This window comes from Cavia porcellus, unplaced genomic scaffold (genome assembly GCF_034190915.1).
Source record: "Cavia porcellus strain 051 isolate PalLab524CR breed Dunkin Hartley unplaced genomic scaffold, mCavPor4.1 scaffold_28, whole genome shotgun sequence".
NCBI classification, from domain to species: Eukaryota; Metazoa; Chordata; class Mammalia; order Rodentia; family Caviidae; genus Cavia; species Cavia porcellus.
Window position 1 is genome coordinate 19896331 of NW_026947511.1, and position 23299 is coordinate 19919629.

The 23299-nt window shown below is 36.5% G+C and overlaps 1 protein-coding gene across 6 annotated transcripts in view; it reads right to left on the reverse strand.

Moving 5' to 3' along the window:
* The window catches only part of Ank3 (ankyrin 3), a 635468-nt gene that overhangs the window by 201234 nt on the left and 410935 nt on the right, over window positions 1-23299 (reverse strand). For 5 of the 6 annotated variants that reach the window (XM_013156636.3, XM_013156637.3, XM_063239288.1 and 2 more), the window contains 6 exons: window positions 13690-13791; window positions 13202-13300; window positions 12922-13020; window positions 5595-5693; window positions 2944-3129; window positions 976-1074 (listed from right to left, as the gene is read on the reverse strand). In XM_013156636.3, coding sequence (XP_013012090.1) covers window positions 976-1074; window positions 2944-3129; window positions 5595-5693; window positions 12922-13020; window positions 13202-13300; window positions 13690-13791 — 684 coding nt within the window. Of the gene's footprint in view, window positions 1-975; window positions 1075-2255; window positions 2280-2943; window positions 3130-5594; window positions 5694-12921; window positions 13021-13201; window positions 13301-13689; window positions 13792-23299 lie in introns of all 6 variants that reach the window. The other variant, XM_063239289.1, reaches the window with a different exon arrangement.

Below are 23299 nucleotides of genomic sequence, written 5' to 3' on the forward strand. Positions count from 1 at the left end.
TTTATTATGGCTATTATTTAAAGTCATCATTCCTATTCATCCATCTTATAAATGAGGAAATGCAAAGAAATAAAGAAAAAAAAGTTTAGAACCAAAATGTGAAATCTGGAGTCTGAATCTGTACTCTGAGCTGGTGCCCCATCCTCCTTCCAACCTTACATGCTTTGGAAACATGCAAATAGGATTTTTCCCCAGTTTTATTTTTCAGCAGCATTTCTGATGATCAGCTCAGCAGTCAGTCACGTTTTACCTTCAGAGCAGTAATACTGACTTCAGATGACCAAGTTGTTGTCCAGTGGTGACGTCACTTAGCTTTCTCTCCATGAACATGAGCTTACTCAGGTTGTACAATCTTGTTATTCATTATGAAAATTGGTAAGAGATAAAAAGATACTGAAGGTTTAGAAATATGGGACTTATTTGGGTAATCCAGAACGTTCCTACTGTAAAAATGTCCCTGTCTGTAGTATCATTCCTACTGGATATCTCTGGAGAACTCTAAGTCCCATTTGAACCATTTCTAACAGTCTCAGAAATTTCAACTTGAGGAACCATGTGCAGTTCGTTGCCATGGTGATGTGAACTACATTTTTGTTTGGTCTTTTGAGATAGGGTCTGCCTATGCAACTGGTCTTGGGCTCACTTTGTAGCCCAGGCTGGTCTCAAACTTGTAATGATCTTCTTGCCTCAGCCTCCCAAGTGCTGGGATTACAGGGGTGTGTCACTCTACATAGTATGAACTACATTTTCTACACATACATTTGTTCTTTACCCAGCTCCCCTGGTTTTGGTTTACTTCTCCTGCTAGGAAATAATCACAGTGTAAAAGCAGGAAAATGCACAAGACAAATAGAAAACCATAGCATTCACTGACTAGAAACACCTTTGGCAGCATCTGTCCCACCCTCCTCTCAGACTGAGAAAGCAATGTCAAACATCACCGATCAAAAGCGATGTGCACTGGTGAGTTCTTACCCGTGCAGTGAAGTCCACAGCAGCCGCTCGGTTTAACAGCAATGTGGCTACGTTAATATTTCCATAGTGAGCAGCTATGTGGAGCGGAGTGAAGCCACTCTGTGAAGAGAAGAACACAGCAGAGATTCAGTTGATTCCTGCCAGCTCCTCGTCTGACAGGTTAATATCATAGCCCTGCCCAGATATAAAAGAGGAAGCAAAATATGCTGAGATTCACATTTCATTCTGTGCTAGGTTTCTATCAGTGCCAAATGCTCACAGGGTTTCTAATAAACCCCTTGGTCAGAGGCATAGGACCAGCCAGCAGCGATCCCAGGGTAGAGACTGATCCATCTTAGCAATCCAGTATGGTAACTATGTAGAAACCAGCATTTAAGAAGTTTCAGTAAGGATGACAAGAAAAATCTTTATAGCCCACAAAGAGCTTGTTTTAGGACTTGTTAGGACTGTTAGAATTGGCCATTGACACTCTATCCAAGTTCAGTTAGTTTTACATATTCAATATAAATTCAAATTAACCTACAATAAATATCAATTTCAAGGAATAAGGCAATTTTGAGGCCTACAGGTATTACCACAAAATTGATTTTATATAATGGGTGATTGTATTCCATGAAGAATCCACAAGTTAATTTCTTTATTAGCAAATGCCTATTCAATTATACCTTTTTGCATATTTTTATACCATGGTCATTTTACTTCCTTAAAAAATTTTAAACATGCAGCGATTCACTTAGTCCCCAAAGATTGAAACCTTATAGGAACTAGATGCATTTCTAAATTGTTAGCAAGCCTCTTAGCCATGCTAGCTGTCTCACTGACTCTTGGTGGGGGATGGTGGCTCCTACTGGCACCTTGGGAAGTAACTTTTCCTTTTGCTGACACCACAGAGGGTAAGTGTCATGCAGAACCCTTAAGAATCAGTCCTGGGGGAGTAGAATGACAGGGTTGTCTGCAGCTTTTGGTACTGCTGATAAGCATCTAATGTGTCGAAACACTTCATCTCTCACAAGTCTACTGCAATACCCTTAAGGTTCAAGGAGTCCTCAAACTTCTTTCAAACACCAGGTTCAGCTGCAGAAAGCCCTGGTAATCAAACTACTGTCTGCTCTAGCACATGCTCCTTTGAGGGACAGGGCAGAAAGCAGGAATCTAGCCTAGAGAAGGCGATGCAAAGAAGGAGGGAAGGAAATGAGGCAGCAGCACTAAGTAATGGGCAATGATGATGCAGATCTAGATTATACATATACATATTCATATATATATACATATATATATACCTCTGTTGTTCTATTCACCACCATCTAGGTTAACACATTTGGAAGCAAAGAGGAGGAAAAAATGAACGGTTAGTTCACTGTTGGTGACATGAGTTGCACAAAGCTAAGTGATGAGGCTAGTGATGGAGAGGAAAGCTGTGACAGAAGCACACAGGCACAGACAGCTAGACTGAACGAAGGCTGCACGACAACCTAGTCCAATTGCCGCATCTCCTTCACAAGACTTCCAGGTGAGACATGTAAAGACAATGGGCATTTTGGGCTGCAGCTCCCTCACTTCTGGCATGCTTTCCACAGCTAATCTGCACTTGGCACACTGCCTGTCACCTTAATACAAACCAGAGGTTCCACTCTGCGTACTGTCTTTAGCATTTTGTAACTTTTCACCTTCATGCCTGAGTTGCAGTGTTAGACACATTCCGACCACAACGTTAAAAGGAAGGAAACTATCAGTTGCATGTGAATCAGTTTCTCCCTTTTAGCACTGCAGGGAAGCATCTGCAGCACTGCCAGCTGATTTCCATGTCAGGGTGTGGGTGCCCTTAGCTAGCTGGGTTACAGGTTTTCTTTTCTCTCAGTGGAGCTGAGATTTGGGATAAGCTTGCCAAGAGGGAGACCAGGCATCCTTAGAAATTGGTCACCTAACTTAGGATCGATGCATGAAAGGCTCGTGTCCTGCCTGTCTCACCTTTGACTCCACGTCTGCATTGTTGTCGTTCTGCAGCAGCAGGGCAGCGGCTTTCGTGTCATCTTTTCGGGCAGCAATGTGAAGAGCTGGAAGACGCACTTTTCCTTTCGTGTCATTTTCTAGCAGAAGTGAAACTACTTGGTCATGACCTTGTTGCAAAGCTACTGCCAATGGTGTGAAGCCATCCTGCAAATTTTGGATACCATTAACAAATAAGAAGGCAACCAGTGGCCGAGCATTGATTTTATTTAGGGTTATTAAAGCTAACAACATATTCAAATAGCCACACATGTGACAAGATGTGTGTGTGTGTGTGTGTGTGTGTGTGTGTGTATTCACAAAGCAAAAAGCAAAACAAAACAGATATCTGTGTTAAGTACACGGGTTTTGAGGCTCTAAGTTGGATCCTTAGCAATGAAAAAAAATTTTTTCTGTTGATAAGTAATACTTATACACTAAAGGGAAACATTTAAACATTTTGAAAATATCTGAAAGTACTATATAAAAAGAAAAATTTTCCAAGATGCCATTATTTTAGTATACATACAATTTTAGCAAAACATTAACACTTTAGTATAGATTCAGGCAGAATTTTCAAAGGCATTTGAATCTGATGTAAAAACTGTCATTGAAATTTTAAAGATGAGATGTGCACCTATCTGATTTATTACTCTGCCTGGGGGATGTCTGAGGTCACAACAGTATAAGAAATTAATGAACCACAGTCACTGCTGTTTTAAGAAAGACCTATATGAAACCAGGCATGGTAGTGCATGTCTGTAATCTCAGCACTTGGGAGGCTGAGGCAGAAAGATCATTTGCATTTGAGAACAACCTGAACTACAAAGTGAGCTCAAGAGTAGCCTGAACTGCATAGTGAGAGGCCATCTTAAAAAACCAAACCAAACCAAACAAATCTACATGAAATATTATTGCTTCTCTGACCAATAAGAAAACATGATATGTGATCATACAAAACTTGACTTTATTTATTTTGGTTTTTATTGCTTTGTTGTTTGTTTTGTCTTTTTGAGACAGGGTCTCACCATGAATTCAGGCTGAAATTCACTTTGTTTCCCAGGCTGACCTTGAATTTCTAGCAATACTCTTGTCTCAGCCTCCCAAGGGCTGGGATTACAGGTATATGCCACCAGGCCTGGCTACTTTATTGTATACAGACAAATATAATTTTACATAATTATAGAACACAAAGTACATATAGTCTTGCATTATTTTAAATAATGTTGCATAGAATCTTACTGAATACATATGCCAATATTTATTAAATAGATTCCTCATGAGTACATGTTTAGGTTCTGCTTGGGTTTAAAAATTAGTACTAATTACACTAATGAATATTTTTATATACTAATTTTTTTTCCTTTTCCTCTGATGTATATAATATAAATTCTCAGCACTGATGTATATAATATAAATTCTCAGTAATAAACAATGTAAATATTAATTTTGATAGTTATTTTTAAGTGTTCTATAAAAGTATTGGAACTAAGTGTCAATTTCATCAATATTATAGAGAGGTCCTGATTTCCTCTTCTTGTCAATTTTTTTATTCCATGTGCAAAAGATCGGATCTTTTTATTTGATTAACGAGTTCTTATTTCTTTGTGACTAGAGATGAGAGTATTTTCTATATTCATGGCTATTTGTGTTTCTCTCGGTATGAACAATATCAGTTTCATTTATTTGTTGGTTTCTATGGAAGGTACAATCTGAAAAGCTGAGTGAGGTTATATGTGATTCTTCTATTGCCATCTCCCCTGCCATTCAGGAAGCACATCAACTTGCAAGAGGAATGGTATTTTCACAAGATAATTGTGTATATGTTGGAATTCACTGTTTTGTTAAACATAAAGAATACTCAAAACATTGGTCCTTATTATTGGCATTAGATTTCTTTTTTTTTTTTTTTTGGTCTTTTTCCTTTTTATCAGTAGCGGGGATTGAACTCACAACTGCCTGCTTGCAAGGCAGGCGCTTATGTAGCTGAGCTAAATCCCCAGCCCCAATTGGCATTAGATTTCTAGTGACATACTTAGCAGTAATGGTGGTGTTACACAAAGTTTAGATTAAAGAACAAATTACAGTAATAATGGCAAGACTTTGGTAGTTTTTTATTTTGAAGCAATTTCTCTTTTTAAGATTGTAGAATTCTTTTTCAAATAATTCACTACTTTTATTCGGTACTTAAAATGTATAAGTTTTATCTAGCACTATCAATTAAATCTACTTAGCTAGCTTTAGAAATATACCAACTCGATCGTACTAACTAGGTTAAGTTAGATTTGGAAAAAATAGAGCTACAATTAATATTTAATTGAAAAAATATTTCAAAAACAATGGTTCCTTTTGAGGTTAAAAACAAAAATATTCTTGAGTGACTTACTAAATATTAAAATAACAGCATAATTATAATGTAGAAGCAGACATGTGCAAAAAAGGTATCTAGGCAATGGAAGATTTTTAAAGATTAAAAATAGATTTCTAATGACTTTTATAAAAACTCAGAAAATCATAATACATTAATATAAAATTACAGTTGAAATCCTAGTGGAAAAAATTCTCAACTCCAGGTTTAAAAAGTACCTAATACCCATGTAAACTCAGTCATAGGAGAAAGCAAAGGGTCTTACCTCTGTGGCTAGGCTTTGGCTGGCACCATTGTCAAGAAGAAACTTGACAACTTCCAGGTGGTTTTCCTGGGCAGCCATATACAACGGTGTGAAACCATTCTGCAAAATAAGAAGTAAAATGTTTATCTGCAGGTTTCTAGAACCAATCTTTTTCTATGGTACTAAGGATATATGTCCAAAGATGTGCTTACATATAATAATTTTTATAATACCTCAATGTAGATATTGATAGAAAATAACACCAGTATTTAAAAATTCATAATTTGAATACAATATATTAATTATACTTCCTAATTAAAAATGAGTTTAGGTCATGATTAATACCCTATAGTTAGTAGTTAAGACTGTGGGTTTAACTCATAGAAATTTAAGCACTTAAGTACATTTATTTAGTCATCAATCACTTACTGAATGCCTACAATGAGTAAAACATTTTACTAGATGCTATGAAGATATAAGGAAAATACATTTAACTTTAACAGCTCCCAAGTATCACATTTTAAATAAAGATAATATTTTCATAGAAAAGTAAGCATTTGAAATAGTATCAACTTGGGAAGAAATTTGCTTTGATTTTGAACAGCTTCAAATATACATGAATGTTATTATTTAGAACAAAGAAAGGAACAATAATTTGCAGAATTATATGATTAAAATTCAAAGCAGAATTTAATTAACAGCTTATCTGATAGGCTTCCTCCCTTGAATTTTTTAAAAAGACATTGTATTTTTATACTTAAAATACATATATTCATAACAGCATATACTCATACAGACATATTTCACTTGTGTGAATGTGTGCTTCTCTGATATGTGCCTAAACAATCAAATAATTTGAATGAAAGCAAAAGAATGTGCATATTGCATTTTAAATTTATTAGTAAAAATAGCTTACATGTGTTGTCTAGAAAAATGTATTTCTCAACTATGAGATATAATTTCTAAAATTTTTATTGCAAAACATAAATATCACAAAAGATATTTTTCTTCCTACAATATCTTCTCTTTAAATACATTTTTTTCAGAATGCAGTTGTATTTAACCAAATGTTTAGGAAATTTTGGAATTACATTATAGTACTTAAAAGAATAAATGTAAATATATTTTAAAAATAAGATGTAACAAACCAAATATACAAACATGATTTAACAGCTTAGTTTAGGGTCAACATTGTAAATATCTATATTACTATCTTACTTATCCATAATTTGGCCTTTTGTGGTCTTTTTTGACTTACAGCTGAGAATTAGTAAATTAAGACCTGTATAGCTTGTGTCTAGGTGACCCTGCAAAGCCTTATGCAATCATGTACACAGCTGGATCTAGCATTTGTGATTGGTTCATTGCCTAGCACTGGGATTGGTGGTGTGAACACTGGACCTGCCCAGGATGGAGCTGGCATCAGTGTAAGGGCAGGAAGAAGATGTGCTTTCATCTCTTTTGCTCTGTTCATACTTGCTGTTTGTGGTGGCCATGAATGGCTGCCCCACCACACCACCCAGCCTTGGAGCCAGCTGAGCATGGACTGAAACCTCCAAAACTGTAAGAAATAAACCTTCCCTTGCTTCACTTTAGGTGTCAGGTATTTTGTCTAAACAATGAGAGAAAAGTAAGAAAAGACCCTTGAGCACATAAAACTGATGGTGATGCCATATAACAATCTAACATGGCATATATATTTACCAAAGAATTTCTCTATTCTTATTCTATTTTGCCCACAATTACAATAAAATAGTTTATCTGGTTGACAAGTTCAATATCAGAAACAAAAAATTAAAGTTGGTGGATTATGACATGACATTCAAGTTTCTTTTCGTTAAACTGTCTACCTGGTAATATTTCTGGAGCCCAAACAAAAACAAGAAAGAAAAAACAGGTTAACACCAGTGTCAACATTCTTACAGCTAAGTGAACAGCTGAACACCTATATTCAAATCTTCACCAACAGTTCTCTCTGAAAGCCAAACTTACAGAGGAAGGTTCAGATTTTAGGAGTGTGGTTTCTAAAGAGTTATGCTACCAATTTGATTCCAAACTGCAAGGACCTGGCAGTGTAGGATGACTCAGGGAACACTGGCTGCTCACATAGGTGTGGCTTCTGGCCCAGAGTATGCTCACACTGGTCCAAAGGTTACTATCTGCAGTTGAAATGGATACTCTTTTTAAAGATCTCAGAGTCTTGAGAAACACACCTTTTAAATTATCTCACAAGCCGTATATATGCCATAGATGGATAGACATAGCTATAGATACAGAAATGTATTTACTTTACAATGGCAGAAGAGATATGTAGCACTGGGACTACTTAGAAATAGTATTCAGACAAAGTCATGGCAAGTTGTGGCCCTGTATCTGTTTCCCACTGTAGTTTTTCCTTTCTTTTTGAGCATTTGCCGTGCTAAAATTTTATCTGAAATAAAATTCTTGTTCTCTTTTTTATTTTAAAATATTCACTTTTACATAGTATATTGCTGACTAGTTCTTAGAATATTAAAAAAATTGGGCAACCAGCCTCACCAGACAAGTGCCATTGCAAGACATACAGCACTACCAATCTGGACTATCTCACCATCCCGTTATCTGCTGGTGCTGGTTTTTCTTCATTAACTCCTTCCTTTCTATAACTCCTGGCAACTACTGACTTTTTTTTTTTTTTTTTTTGCCTCTATGGCTTTGTTATGCTGGATATTTTATACAAATGGAATCATATCATATAAACTTGAATTGTCTTGTGCTACTTTTCTTGTAAAGTCTTTATGATAGAAATTTCAATGTCACAGGGGCTATTTGGAGTGTGTGTCCTTATTTTTGCTTTAGTTATAGTCAACAGCCACCATATCCATTCCCCTTTTAATTTGTCAGTGTCCCCCTTATTTTCTTTTGGAGAATTTCTCTTCCTTATTGTGTACATAGGACTCAACTTGGCTAGACTTTGAGATGGCTGGGTCTGTCCTTCTCTAACTATAAGGCCAACAAATGCGCAGATTATCTTCTGTTTGCTCTTTTAGGTCAACTCTGTTCTTTGCCTGATTCCCTTTCCCCAGTCTGGACAAGAAAGAAAATCTTACTCTCTAGCTCTTCTAGATTCTTATCCTCAATCCCAATTATCTGATGTCCAAAGGCTTCTGAAAGCTTCTTTAGCTTTTTATTCTCAATCAAATTCAAATAAATTCCCACTTTATTTTTTCCTCAAATAATTTTTATTCTTCTGATCCAAATAACACAAAGCAATACAAATCTCATCTTTAGGAAAGTATCAACAAAGCAGAAGAACAATTATGTATCTGTTATAATTCTATAGAATCATAAGGGTCCTTTGGAAAGGCTGAATAAAAACATGACCAGAATTATCCAATTATCCAGGTCAAGGATGGTTAATGCACCTACCATAATGCGCTGCCATTGAACGAACTATAGCTGTAATTACTATTATTATTATTTGTGTGTGTGTGTGTGTGTGTGTGTGAGAGAGAGAGAGAGAGAGAAATGGCATCTGGATTGAGATAATGGTCAGATTTCAGAAAGATTAAGAGGAAAAAAATACAACATTTTCATATTAATTTTTTAGGAAATTTCCAAAATGAAACTGGTAAAAAAAGAAACATATTTGTGCCCAAGTTACATTTTCTTTTCTATAACAACAATAAATGTCATTCTCAAAAGGCACAGAAGCTTAAGATGCAGAGAGTTTGCTATTTGAAGTCTGAGTTTATCTAACATGCTTAATAAAGTCTGCTCTGAATGTCTATAGTGCTTCTAAGTATAAGGATGTAAATCAGCAGGTTTATAATTTGGTAGATAGTACTCAGGTATGCTCTCTATATTTGGCATTAAAACAAAATAAAAAGTCTTCCCGTGATTTCATTTAGGAGATTGAATTTCATCCATGAGAATTTCCCATCTATCTCAATTTTCTATGACTAGTCTTAGTACATCAAAAAGTGCTTTGTAAAATTAAGATATATGGGTTTCATGAAATATTTCACTGGTTCATGCATGACAATTTTTGTGAAACTCAGATTAGAGAGGTGATATAAAAGTTACAATCATAGAGCCTCTGTCTGGGCCATACTCATGTGTCTGACTTTGTCACTGACTTTGCAGTGTGAAATTTTCAGTAGCAAACACTGGCAATCACTGTTGTTATATTCCTTACAAATTATTAAGAACTTAGTAAGAATTCTTTTCAATCACAATTTAACTGTTTCCTTCTCAAGTTATGGTTAAATGATTGTTGGAACACTAAGTAACACAAGAAAGAATTAACTAACTTGTTAAGACCTAGGATCGGGGCTGGGGATTTAGCTCAGTGGCTTAAGTAAGTGCCTGCCTGGTAAGTGCAAGGTCATGAGTTTGATCCCCAGTACCACAAAAAAAAAAAAAAAAAAAAAAAAAAAAAAAAAAAAAAAAGAAGAAGAAAAAAAGACCTAGGATCAAGGCAGTGACAAAGAAAGTAACTTAAAGTCTATAAATTCTTTGTTAAAGAATCTGAGTTTATAAGATTTGAATTTAGGGGCTAGGATTTAGAACAATGGTTCAAGCACTTGCCTAGTAAACATGAGGTCATACGTTCAAACCCTAGTACCAAAAAAAAAAGAATATATGAACTTGAATGATACTCAGGGTCATTTTTCTTTTCTTTTTCTTTTTCTTTTTTTCCCTTGAGACACGGTCTTACTATTTAGTTCAGGCTGGCCTTGAATTCACTATGTGGTCCAGGCTGACGTGGAACTCTCTCTGATCCTCCTACCTTACCCTCCTGAGTGCTGAGATTACAGGCATGCAGCGTCACACACAGCACTATCATTTTTATTTTAAAGATAAGGAGAATTTTTTTATTTAAGGAGGATAGAGGACTCTTTGAAACAACTTTTCATGGCTAGTACAGGTTACCTACAGGTTAAAATTTCAGTTAGAGTAATATGTGGTCTTTCTTGAATGCTAATATTCCCATGATGTCGCAAGAGCCTAAATGACGTTTCATCTTCTTTTCACTGATGTTCTTTATAAAAGTTCCTGCTAAAGCATGGCTACCAGAAATTACCACAGAAAATTCATTCTATTGCACAGCCACGTCACTTCTTACTCTGTCCACAGAACGATGGTTCCGAAGGCACTTGAGGGCAGGAAACTGGAGGACAGGGAATACTTTGGGGGCACCACGTGTGCCATAGTATCCCAAGCACAGCTGCAAGGAGCAGGAAATTTCACAGCCTATACTCTTCTCCTTCACTGCATCATCAGTGTGGAATGTGTATAAAATGAAATTAAATCTGATTAGGATTTTACAGTGACTGCAGTTCTCCCAGACATGACGGAGCAGGCTTAAAACTGGCTGCTCAAAGAATTAGTGAAGAAGGAATACAGTGTTTAAAAGGAAGTGGTTTACTTTTCCTTTCTCAGAAAACAAAAAAGGAAATGAAAATATATTAAAGGATTTTTACCACCATCTTTCCTATTGTGTAGGGGAAAATTATGATATTTTTTAAAAAATCAATTTAAAAGTATGATGCTTTTTGTTGTAGTCAGCTAGTCTGTACTTCAAATACAAAACTAGTCAATAATCTACTTTTTATTACTATTTTTGGCAAAGTTATTACTCAAACTGAACTCTCATAGAGAATCAGAAGTTGGCATAGACCACGTAATAAAGATTCAACCACCAGAAACTAGAAAGATATTAGAGCAAATATGCAAGAAATTTGTAGTTGAAAGCACTGCACTGGCCGGGTGTGGTGGCACATGCTTATAATCTTAGCACTTGGGAAGTTGAGGCTGGAGAATCACAGCAAGTTTGAGACCAGCCTGGCTGCAAAGTGAACTCAAGGCCAGCCTGAACTTCTTAGTGAGACCCTGACAAAAAAAAAAAAAAAAAAAAAAAAAAAAGAAAAGAAAAAAAAAAAGAAAAAAAGAAAAAGAAAAAGAAAGAAAAGAAAAATAAGCACTGTACCCTTCTGTTTTCATGACACTAATATTTAACAGCACCAGAGAAATCATTGCTTATGGAAAGGAGTCACTGTAAGTAAACAGGCCCCATAAAATAAAGGGGATCCCTGTTTATCCAAAGGCAACCAGTACAAGACAATGCTGATGAAACTGTGTGTTCTTAACATGGAGATCACTACTCAGGAGGTTCAGATGGAAAGATTGAGAGTTTGAGGCTGGCCTCAGCTTTAGTTATGGTTTACCAATTTGCTGAACACAGTTCTAGGTGTGGCTGAAATTACTAAAGATAAAAGACCTACCCTGGAGGTGGATGGAATTCCTCCAATAGAATTGTAGCATGAATGGAATAAACAGGAAAGGAAGGCTCACTATTGGCTATTTTCTCTTGCTAAGTCATGAACTGTTTCTCCTCGGCCATGTCACCCTTACTTGATCAGCTGACTATGGATGGAAACCTCTACCAATTGTGAGCTAAAATAAACCGCTCCTCCTTTAACGGACAGGAGTTGGGTATTTTGTCCCAGGATTGAGATAGAAACTAAAACAAAACCCTGATAAATAAGGATATATGTCAGTATTCAACTGGAAGGAGGTGTATTAGAAAACAGTTTTAAAAGCAGTCAAGCCTTCAGTGGACATTCTTGTGTTATGATGATGTTTACATTTCTATAAAACCTGAGGGAGCATGCATGGACTCAAATACTAAATGTTTTGATAGTGAAAACCTATATTTTTAATTAAAGTGAAATTAATAATTCTTTGGGGCTCAAATTGTAAAATGATATTTTATTGATGTTCTTTTTAGAACCTCACACAAAACTGAGTTCTGGAGAGTCACAAGTCCTATAACTATGTTTAGTACAAGTACAAGGAAGCTGAATATTTTAGAGTTTGGGGACTTCAGCCAGTTTTTAATCTGTATCAAATAACAACATTGTTAACTCAGTAAAGAAGAATTAGGCAGTTTTTTTTCCTTTTTGCAGTTAGATAAAGCAGTGACAATCTTGAATTTCCAAGAACATTTCCGTATTTAGTGACATCCTCATCTTATTCACAAGTCAATATATACAGAGACTACACATGGCTAGCATGGAAAGATACCATAAGACTCTTTATTTCAGAAATCCCAGTTTAAACACTTGTGTGTGATTATCACTTTCCAAATTTCACAGATGGACCACTGCTAAAAATCTCTACCTCACAGGCATATGGATTGCAAATGCAAATACGTATCAACTTATATAACCTGCAACCATATAACTATCTGACTAGAGTTTCTCAGTATTGTTTTTAGAGGATACTAAACCAAGCAAGTACTGACCCAAAGAACATTATCTGTAAATTATAGCAAAATTTCTTTGCAGTAGAGCCGTAGGTTTACCTGAGATTGTGCGTTGACATTGGCTCCATTTGTAACCAAGACCTTGACTACTTCTGCTTGTCCAGCCAAAGATGCTATGTGTAATGCTGTGTTCCCTTTCTGTAAAAGGCAAATGAGGACATCAGCTCAGTCACTTTCCAATTCCTCGCTGCTTAACGTTTGCCAAAAAGAATAAAGTTGATAAGTATCTCATGAAAAGTGTACCCTGATTCTAGTTGAGAACCAGTTCTTCATTAAACTTGTTAAGTGACATACAAAGCCTTGAATATGTTGCACTGACCTTGGTGGCTGCATCCACATTGGCTTCTCTCTGTAGCAGTTCAGAAACAACTTCCACATGGCCTTCTTTGGAAGCAAGATGGAGCGCATTCAACCCATTCTGATTAAAAGTGAAAAGAAACTTCTTAGGAGATTGCAAACAGACCACTAAAGAGTCTATTAAGAACTCATCCCACTGAAAATCATTTGCATGTCCATGTACTATGAAACTGACTGAGGAATAAATATCTGACAACTTAGTAGACTGGCCAATGACCATTTATGACATGTTATGAATTATTAAAGAGCGTATACTTACATTTTTTAATATGCCTCTAATAAAGTGGAGAATAATTTGACAAGGTCAAACTGGTAAAATGTAACAGGTGAAACTGATAAAAGGACTCAGTCTTGCTAACATTAAAGAAAGTCTTAGAGAAGTATAAAGTCATGATTTTCAGAATACTAACCAAAAAAAATTAAACAATAACAATAGTAACCACAACTAACCTGGTTGCAAATGTTGATGTCAACTCCATTTTTTATGTAATCAAGGGCCTTTTCTAGGTGTCCAGCTCGAGCTGCTCTTAAGTAGCTTGCATTGGCATCAGACTGAAATAAAACAGAAACAGATTTTGATGAAAAGTGAAAGACATATATAAACAATGTTTGTAACTATCCAGCTTGTAGTCAAAACTAGAATGAAAATAAGTGAAGTATTTTATTTCTAACATAAAAACACTAATAAAAATTCTCTGTAAAAGGGTAAGGACAAATTATTTTAAACAGAAAAAATAGCAAAACAGAATTTCAAAACAGGTTAGTAGGAGTTACAATAATTAATGCATTGTGTACTGTCGTCTTCATAGCAGTTATTCAGAGTACAAAACATAGGCATGATATCTTGTCTAAATAATATTAGCGGCTGGGGATTTAGCTCAGTGGCATAAGTGCCTGCCTTGTAAGTGCATGGTCGTGAGTTCAATCCCTGGTACCGGGGAGGGGGTGGGGGAACCCAGCCTGAACTACATAATGAGACCTTGTCTCAAAAAAAGAAACCAAACAAACAAACAAAAAGACCCCCCAGAAATATTAGCACAAATCTTTTCAGTGAATTAAGAGAAAGTATAACTATCTTAATCATCTTGTGTATAAATATGTTTTTTACTTTTTTTCCCCTTCTTTTCCCATCACAGTTTGTCTTCTCTTTTTAATAGTTTCTTCCCAATTAACATTTTGGATTTTATTTACTCATTTGGTTTCTCACACTAGTGAGAAGATATGATGTTTATACATATGGGCCTGATTTATTTCACTTATAAGTATGGTTTTGAGTTGCATCCATTCACCTATGAAAGTCTCTAGCTTGTCATTTTTTATGGCTGAGAGGTAAGTATTGCATTATAAAAAAAACTACATCTTTTTTATCCATTCCTCAGTTGATGGGCATTTGTGTTATTTCCAAGATTTTGCTACTATAAATTGTGCTTCTATAAACATGGAAGCACATATATTGCTGTGGTATGATGTTTTTAATTCTCCCAGGAAGACACTCAGAAGGGGAATAGCTGGGTCACATGGGACCTCTAGTCCTAGTTTTTTTAAATGAATCTCCATTTCCACATTTCCTCCATTTCCACTGATTTCCACAACAGTTGCACCTGTCTACACTCCCACCAACAGTGGAGAAGGGTTTGTTTTTCCCCATAGCCTCTCCAGTATCTGTTATTGGCAGATTTTTTGATGGTAATCATTCTTTCTGGGGTGAGATAGAATCTCAGTGTCATTTTAATTTGCATCTCATGAATGACAAATTGTACTGAGCATGTTTTCATTTGTTTGCCATTGGTATTTCTTCATCTGAAAAGTGTGTATGCATTTCAGATGCCCATTTTTGGATTAGGTCTCTGAATTTTGGGGGAGCATCTGATTTTTCTCAATTCTTTATATGTTCCAGACATAAGTCCTTCATGTAAGGGACAATTGGCTACTATTTTTGTTCCTATTCTGTGAGTTGTCCCTTCACTGTTAGTGATTTCTTTTGTTGTACAAAAGCTTTTTAGTAAGTTGGGATTCCACGTGTTGATTCTTTGTAGTATTTCCTTTGAAGTCTGAGTTTTGTTGGTGAAGTCTGCTTACACCTATGTCTTTCAGATTTCTACCTATTTTCTCTTTCAGTAAATTTAGTGTTTCTATTTTAATATTTAGATCTTTGATCCATTTTGGCTTTAGTTTAGTGCATAGTAATATATATGGGTCTAGTTTTAATCTTTGGCATATGGAAAGCCAGTATTTCCACCTCCATTTATTAAAGAGATTATGTTGCTTCCAGTGAACCTGTTTGGCTCTTTTGTCAAAAATAAGGTGTTTGAGTGTGTTTGAAGTTACGTCTGCATCTTGTAATCCATTCCACTGATTCTTAGGTTTTTTTTGCCAATACCATCCTGATTTTATCATAGTAGCTTTGTATATAATATCAAGTCTGGGATTGTGATACTCCCTGACTTGCCTTTGTTGTCCAGAAATGCTTTTGCTATTCTAGGTCTCTTATGGTATCAAATGAATTTTAAAGAGTGTTTTCTTTAGATATGTGAAATATGCTAATGGTATTTTGATTGACATTACATTAAATCTGTATTATAGTTTTGCGAGTATGGCCATTTTCCCTATGTTACTTCTTCATACCCAAGAACAAGAATACCTATTTTCTGATATCCTCTTTGATTTTCTTTTTTAGGATGCTGTAATTTTCACTGTATGGACTTTTTATATCTTTTTTGCTTCCAAGTATTCACTTTTTAAGATGCTACTGTGAAGGATACACTTTCTCTAATTTCTCTGTGAGTTTGTTATTTGTGTACAGGAATGTTATTGATTTTTGAGTGCTGATTTTGTATCCTGCTAGGCTACTGAATTTGGATATTAAGTTTCCAAGTTTTTGGGTGGAGTTTTTGGGGTCCTCTACGTAGAGTATCATGTCATCTGCAAATAATGATAAAGCCTTTTCCTTTCCTATTTTATCTTTATTCCTTTTTTTTTCCTCTTGTCTAATTGTTCTGGCTAATATTTCCATCACTAGATAGAATAGCAGTGGTAATAATGGGTATCCTTTTCTTGTTCCTGATTTTTGAGTAAAAGCTTTCCGTTTTTGAATATTTAATATGATGTTAGCTGTTGGTTTGTCATAGATGGCTTTTACAAGATTAAGGTAAAGATCATCTATTCTAATTTTTTGTAGGTTTTTTAAAAATCATGAAGCAAATTATTTAAGCTGGTTTCTGTGTACAAAGTTGCTTTAAAAAATGTCATATGTCATTCTGATTGAGAGAGAAAAATTTCCAATAATGTGTAGTCAACTTAAATTGACATTTTCCAGGGAGTACAGCAATCCTAAAATTTCTTGGTAATAACATTATGAAGACTCCAATATTCTTTTGTATTAGAAATTTAATATCGATTTTATTTTTCTTTATTACAGCCAATTTTAGTCATTTCACAAAGCTATAGTTATATTTCCTATTATTACAGTATGTAATGGGAGTTTGTAAGTGATAATTTCCTGTTGGATGTTCCTCTAGGATGCAGTCCTGTGTTAGAACAATGGATTGGATTGGAAAAGCATATCGAAAAGCCAGCTCAGAATGTGATGTGTACTTTTTATAATTTTCAAGCTATATAAGGCTACATCCTAAAGAAAACTATTAGCAGCATCTAAGATTTAAAGTCAACAATACAAGGCAACTAATTCATTTGTTGAAAGCTTGCAACACTTAACTGCTGCTAATCTCTAACTTTTGAAATTGTACAACTGTTAACTACCTACTATGAAAATCTTTCATAGAGAAAGAGACAGGGAAAAGACACGCAGAACTGGGCCTACAAAATCTATAGAGGAGTCTTGCTCAACACAGTATAATACAGAAGCAGGTTTTCCTGAAACAGCAGCCCAAAACATCTCTTCAACAGTTACAAATGCAGGTTATGGGTTCAAAGAAGAGAAGGTCTTCTTTCTGTCATATGGTGAATGCTTCTTTCAAAGCCCCTGTTCAAATGCTACCTCAGCTGTGAATGAAGCCTGACCAGACCTCCCAGCTAGAGTTTAATTGCTTAGTGCTCCCAAAGCACGCATTCTTCAAGCTCTCTTAGTATTTATCACGTGAAGCATGGTTTTGGTATACTCATTCTTCCTCCCTGAATCGAAAGCCCCTTAATATTAAAGGAGGAGGTAACTAATCTTTACACAACACTAATTGGTGCCTGGAAATGTAATTGAGATGAAGGAAATTCCACCTCTTTAATGAGTCTTGGGTTCTGGTATGAATCAGTCAGTAAAAGCTGACTTGCTCAGGAGTCTCTAGGCAGTGATGGTAAATCTTTTAGAACTTTCATTGGTAACAGCGCTCTGTGGCACACGTGCCACAGGTTGGCCACTATCACTCTAGGGTCTCCTCTAACCTCCCCACTTACAGCAGTAAGCTTCTGTTTGAATAAATGGGTATTATTTCCTGTAAATCAATCCTTCTCAATCTCAATGCTATAGGCATTTAGATATGAATAATTCTCTTTTGTGGAGGACTATCCTACTCATGGTCCAAAGCTTTCTGGCATCTTTTGCCTCTACTAACCCAATGCCACTCATATCTCCAGAATTGCTCAAAGTTCCATGAGGAGCACAGTTTTTCAAGCTGAGAACTACTCTAGGTAAATAAACTTACTTATTCTAACATGGTAAGCTTATGGAGGCTCAAACCTTGGGCCTGCTTGGGTTGTCACATACTTTGACCTAACACAGTGCAGTACCCTCTATGTATGATATTAACTCATTTTACTTAAAACAAGAAGCATTTGTAGCACATAGCAGGCACCTATAAACAGTTCATGAATAAATGAACCAACAAACAAGCACACTGTGTAGAGATAACTAGCAATTATTTTTTGGAGCAATATAATTGGTTTTATTAATACCAATAGCAGCAACAGCTATTTAAGTTGAGAATCTGCTATGACACAAAGATGGATAACAGTTAATGTAAACTAAGTCAGTGAGTCAGGTGTCTTGGAGTACAGATAGATATCACTATACAAAACCCAGGTTTGTATTAAGCAGGTAAATCATACAATCAGAGCAGAAAGTTAAGAAAGAAGGAAACACAGTGAGAGATAAAAGTTCAAATCTGACAAAGGATAAATCACTTTAAGTTTCCAGGAATTTAAAGAAAAAAATGTAGTCTTCAAAGAGGTTCACTATTTTGAAAAGGTTAGCTTTTGTTTTTATGTTCAGCTAGAATTAAATTAGCTATGCAAAGATGGCTCATTGTACCATAAAATATCTTTTTCTTTGTGCCTGCTCAATGATTTATCAGTGAATTTGCCCAGAAGGGCTGTGATGCTGTTCTGGGAACAAATGACATCAGTCTGCCTGGATATTTCAACTGCCAGAGATAACAACTGTGAGTTAAGCAACCCAAACTCCAATTCTGAGTGCATAAAAACAGCAGCTAAAGAAGCTAAAAAAGAAGTGTTATAATTCAAGGGGGGAAAAAAGCCTTTGAATTGAGTCCAGATTTTAAAAGGTTTGCAATTCCAACATAGTCATTCTCCTCAGATTTTTTTTTTTCTGCAGACCTCTAAAGCAAAACAAATACAACCAGCATAAGACAACTCTTCAAACCTAGCTGATGTCTGGATTCTTTTGAGACTAGTAAAATTTATGAATGAATTTCCTTCCTTCCACACTAGCATATATAGTTAGCCCTACATGTCCAGGGTTTTGCACTTCCAGATTCAACCAACAGGAAATAAAAAATGCTTCTCTAGAAACTAGATATACTGAACATGTACAGATTTTTTTGCTTGCCATTATTTCCTAAACAATATAGCATAACATTTGTACCTAATACAATGTAAGTGCCATGTAATTCAGAGATTAAAATTCACAGGAAGATATTCGTAAGTTATATGCAAATAGTACATCATTTATGGCAGAGACTTGAGCATGCCATCATTTTGGTATTTGCAGAAGGGGAAGTGGTGATGGTAGTTATGCAACAGTCCCTTGAAGATATCAGGGGACCACACACACACACACACACACACACACACACCACAATGTATATATGCACATGTAAATAATTTCCACATCATGTTCACCAGCTCAAAACAATACCAAACTTCCACTTTATACTTTAAAAACAAAGGGAGAAAAGAAGGAGGAAAACAGAAAAAGCAGGAAGAGGGAGAATAAAAATTAAACTTAAGACAGGGCTGGGGATTTAGCTCAGCGGCATAAGCGCCTGCCTTGCAAGCAGGCAGTCGTGAGTTCGATTCTTGGTACCAATAAAAACGAAAAAGACAAAAAAAAATTAAACTTAAGACAACCTATAACTAATAACAACATTATTAAAGCTCACAGAGAAAGAACCAACAAGTGCTTTGCTCTGAACTACCTGTGAGTGACGCAGCCACAGCTTGCCTCCTCATAGTTGTAAGAGGCAGACTAGGTGCTAGCTGTCACATCCATACCTGGCTACACAGAAGAGAACAAAACACACGTGGTTTAAATGATGACCTGCTTGCCTTCATCTCACTGCCTCTTAGTCTCTTCCAAAGCATCTTGTATAAGTCGCAGGGTTAATACAGATGATCCTCAGATTACAATACGGTTCCATCCTGAGGAATCTATCATAAACTACAAATACCTTGAGTCAAAAAGGGAACCAATATCCAAACCCACTGAGTGTTCTGGCTTAGCCACACAGTCAGTACACTCTATCAGTGGTTCACCCTTGTGATCAAGTGGCTGACTGGCAGCTGTGGCTTCCACTGTCACTTACTGCCACTGTCATTTCCCAGCATTGCAAAAGAGTATTGTACTGAATATCCCTAGCCCAGGAAAAGAACAAAATTCATGCTGGGAACTAAGATTTCTTTTGAATGCTAATAGCCTTTTGGATCATCATAAAGCCAAAGAATCATTAAGTCAAATCTGCCATTAAGCCTGGGATTCTGTATTGGGTTATTTACTGTTACTGTTTTCTTTTTCCGAAATCTGCCAATATATAGTACATAGTAACTATGATGTTGCTGTTTATTTTCTTAATGTTAATAAACAAACATGTTTTTGTACTAAGCTCAGTACCAGAGGTTTGCATCTCTTGGCTGTCCCTTCATAGAATCAGTAGGAATTACTCTTACCATGCTCTTGCTGGCTTGGGCCACTAGTGATACACACAGGACTATCCTATTGGGTGGTTTGGACCACTGGTGGTTCAAGGTACCCGGCAGTGAGACATGTGAATTACAGCCTTGTTGTGAATATATCAATACAGTCTACAGCGTATGTTTAAACCTGAACACTCTATCTAAACAGTGTCCCCTATGGGTCCTAGATGATAAGATGCATCTACATATGGGTGTTGACAAATTACTACAGAAGGGAGCTGGATACAAAGGGAAGTTGAGTTCTGCATGAATGGCCAGATAGAAGAGGCCACTGCTAAGAAAAACTATATTAAGTCATTTTTCTGTGATTGAAGCAAAATACTCAACATCTGCAACTTAAAGGAGGAGAGGCTTTGGTTCAGATTAGTCCACAGGCTGTAGGCTCCAAGGCAGAAATCGCACAGTGAAAAGGCATGACCAAGGAAAGCTGCTCAGTTCAGGATATCTGGGAAGGAGAGGGAGGGGAGGAGAGGGAGGTGAAGGAAAGAGGATGGCAGGGAGCAGAGGGAAAAAAAGGAGCTGGGAAAAGAATCCACTCTTCCAGGTCACACCCCCAGTGACAGGCCCCACCTCCTAAAAACACATTAACTATTGAATTCATTAATGACTGGTCCACCAGTGAGTACAGGGCTGCCATCATCTAATCATCCCCTAAGTGCATGAAACATTTGGAAGACAATTTAGATGTAAATAATAACAGAGTTAGTAGGCACAAAGCACAAATAAACAGGTTGATCAGCATTAATTTTTCCTTGCTGACCAACATCTGATGGAAGAATCCAGAAAATGAAATCTTCCTATGTCAATGTTTCATCTGCTTTCTCAGCCACTTTAGTACACAGGAGAGAAACATGAATCATGTGTTTTTAAAGGAAATGGTTTCAAAGATAAAGTCAGGCATTCTCAGGAAGTAACTTAATAACTCAGCATCTTCAATTGCACTAGAATATGGATATCATTTAGCAGAATGCAGGGGTTAGAACAGGTAAGCATTTCTGAGAGCCATCTAGGTAATAACTAATTACTCCACACTTCTGACTGCATGTTATACATTATTACAAGGGTCTATATTAAGTTATTTATGTTACGATAACTTAATATGTGTTGGTGGTATAAATTCTTATATCAATTTACTTAAACCTTGCAAACTTCTGTGAAGCAGAATAATGGTTTGAAAGATGTTCCTCCAAAATTTATGTCCATTTGGAAACACATAATGTGACCTTATTTGGAAATAAGATTTTTCAGATGCAATAAGGTCATACCCTGTGAGAGTAAAATCCAATTTTTGGTACCCTTAAAAGAAGAGAAACAGGCCATGTGAGGACAGAGGCAAAGATTAGAATGAAGCCGTCAACAAAGACTGTCAGGAACCACCTGAGGCTGCAAGAGGTAAGGAAGAAACATTCCCAGTCAGCCTTAGGAAAAGCATGAGTCTGTTGACACCCTGATTTTGTACTTTTCGCCCCTTGAGCCATAAAAATTAAATTTGTGTTGTTTTAGATCAGTTTGTGGTGATTTATTTTGGGAGCCCTAGCAAACTATACAGTTTGGTACTATTACCAGTTACATATATAATGACAAGCGACTTCTGGGGACACAGAGCTTGTGAGCAGCAGAGGATGGAACACCAAACTGTCTGTTTCTAGAGCGTTTCACTATATGCCTTTTCACTATGCCATGTCTGCCTTGGAGCCTACAGCCTGCTGATTAATCTGAACCAAATAAGCCTCTGCTCCATTAAGTTGCAGATGTTGAATATTTTGCTTCAATCACAGAAAAGTGACTTAATACAGTTTTTCTTAAGCAGTGGCCTCTTCTGTCTGGCCGTTCATGCAGAACTCAACTTTTCTTTGTATCCAGTTCACTACTCTAAGCAAGGGTTTAGTAAATGTTTCATCTGTTTTATGTAACTCTTAGTTCATTTGTTCATTTGCCATTCATCCATTCAACTACTAAACTATGCTAGGTACTTTTAGGTATGTCTTCTGTGGGACCGGAATTCCATCCCTTAGATCATGATAGAACTCCAGACTAGGTGAATAAAGGAAATGCAGTTTGGGGATTCCGTATGTAACTGTGTTCTGTTCCTGTGTTTTAATTATCAAAGGAGACTCCCTGGGGGCCTCTTTGTATTTCATCTGTCAGTGCTTTCATTTTGCTCCTTGACATTCCCAACTATATAAATTATGTGAAAGGCCAGATGATCCTTCCTGTGAACCTCAGGTTTCTCTTCTCTTCTGGTGAACTGTCCTTTGCTCACCAACATACTCAGGTATTTCATAAAGCTAAAAACAAACCACTTTCTTTGCACTTTTCTACCTGGGACTGGGTTGTGAGCCATGATTTCTATTTCTCAGTGTTAGAAGGTGAGTGAAGGAGAAGGCATGGGAATCGCACGCACAGCCTGAAATGTGTAGCTGAGCTACCCATCCGTCAGGTTTTGTAACATCCATGTACCTCAGCCTCCTTAGCTGTCACATGGAGACTGTGATGATAAAACTTGGCTGTCCACTTAGTTGGACTGAGAAACACCTAGGAAATTAGGAAGAAACACTTTGGGTGTGTTTGTGAAGGTGTTTTCAGAAAAGACAAGGGGGACACTAACCTGAGGATGCAGAACTTGTCCTCCACATGGGTGGCCCCATCCAGAAGGCTGCAGGCCTGTACGGAATAAAAGGTGGAGGAAGAAGAAGCCCTTTGCATAGGCTCTGTCTTAGCTTTCTGGCTAGTGGGAGGCGAGTAGGTTTTTTCTGCCAGGCCCTTCCTTCTGCCATGTTTCTGCCTAAAAGGGATGGAGCCAACTGCTCAGGGATCGAAACCTCTGAAACCATGAACCAAAAATAAACTTTCTTCCTTTAAATTGTTTTTCTCAGGCATTTAATCACTACAATTGTTA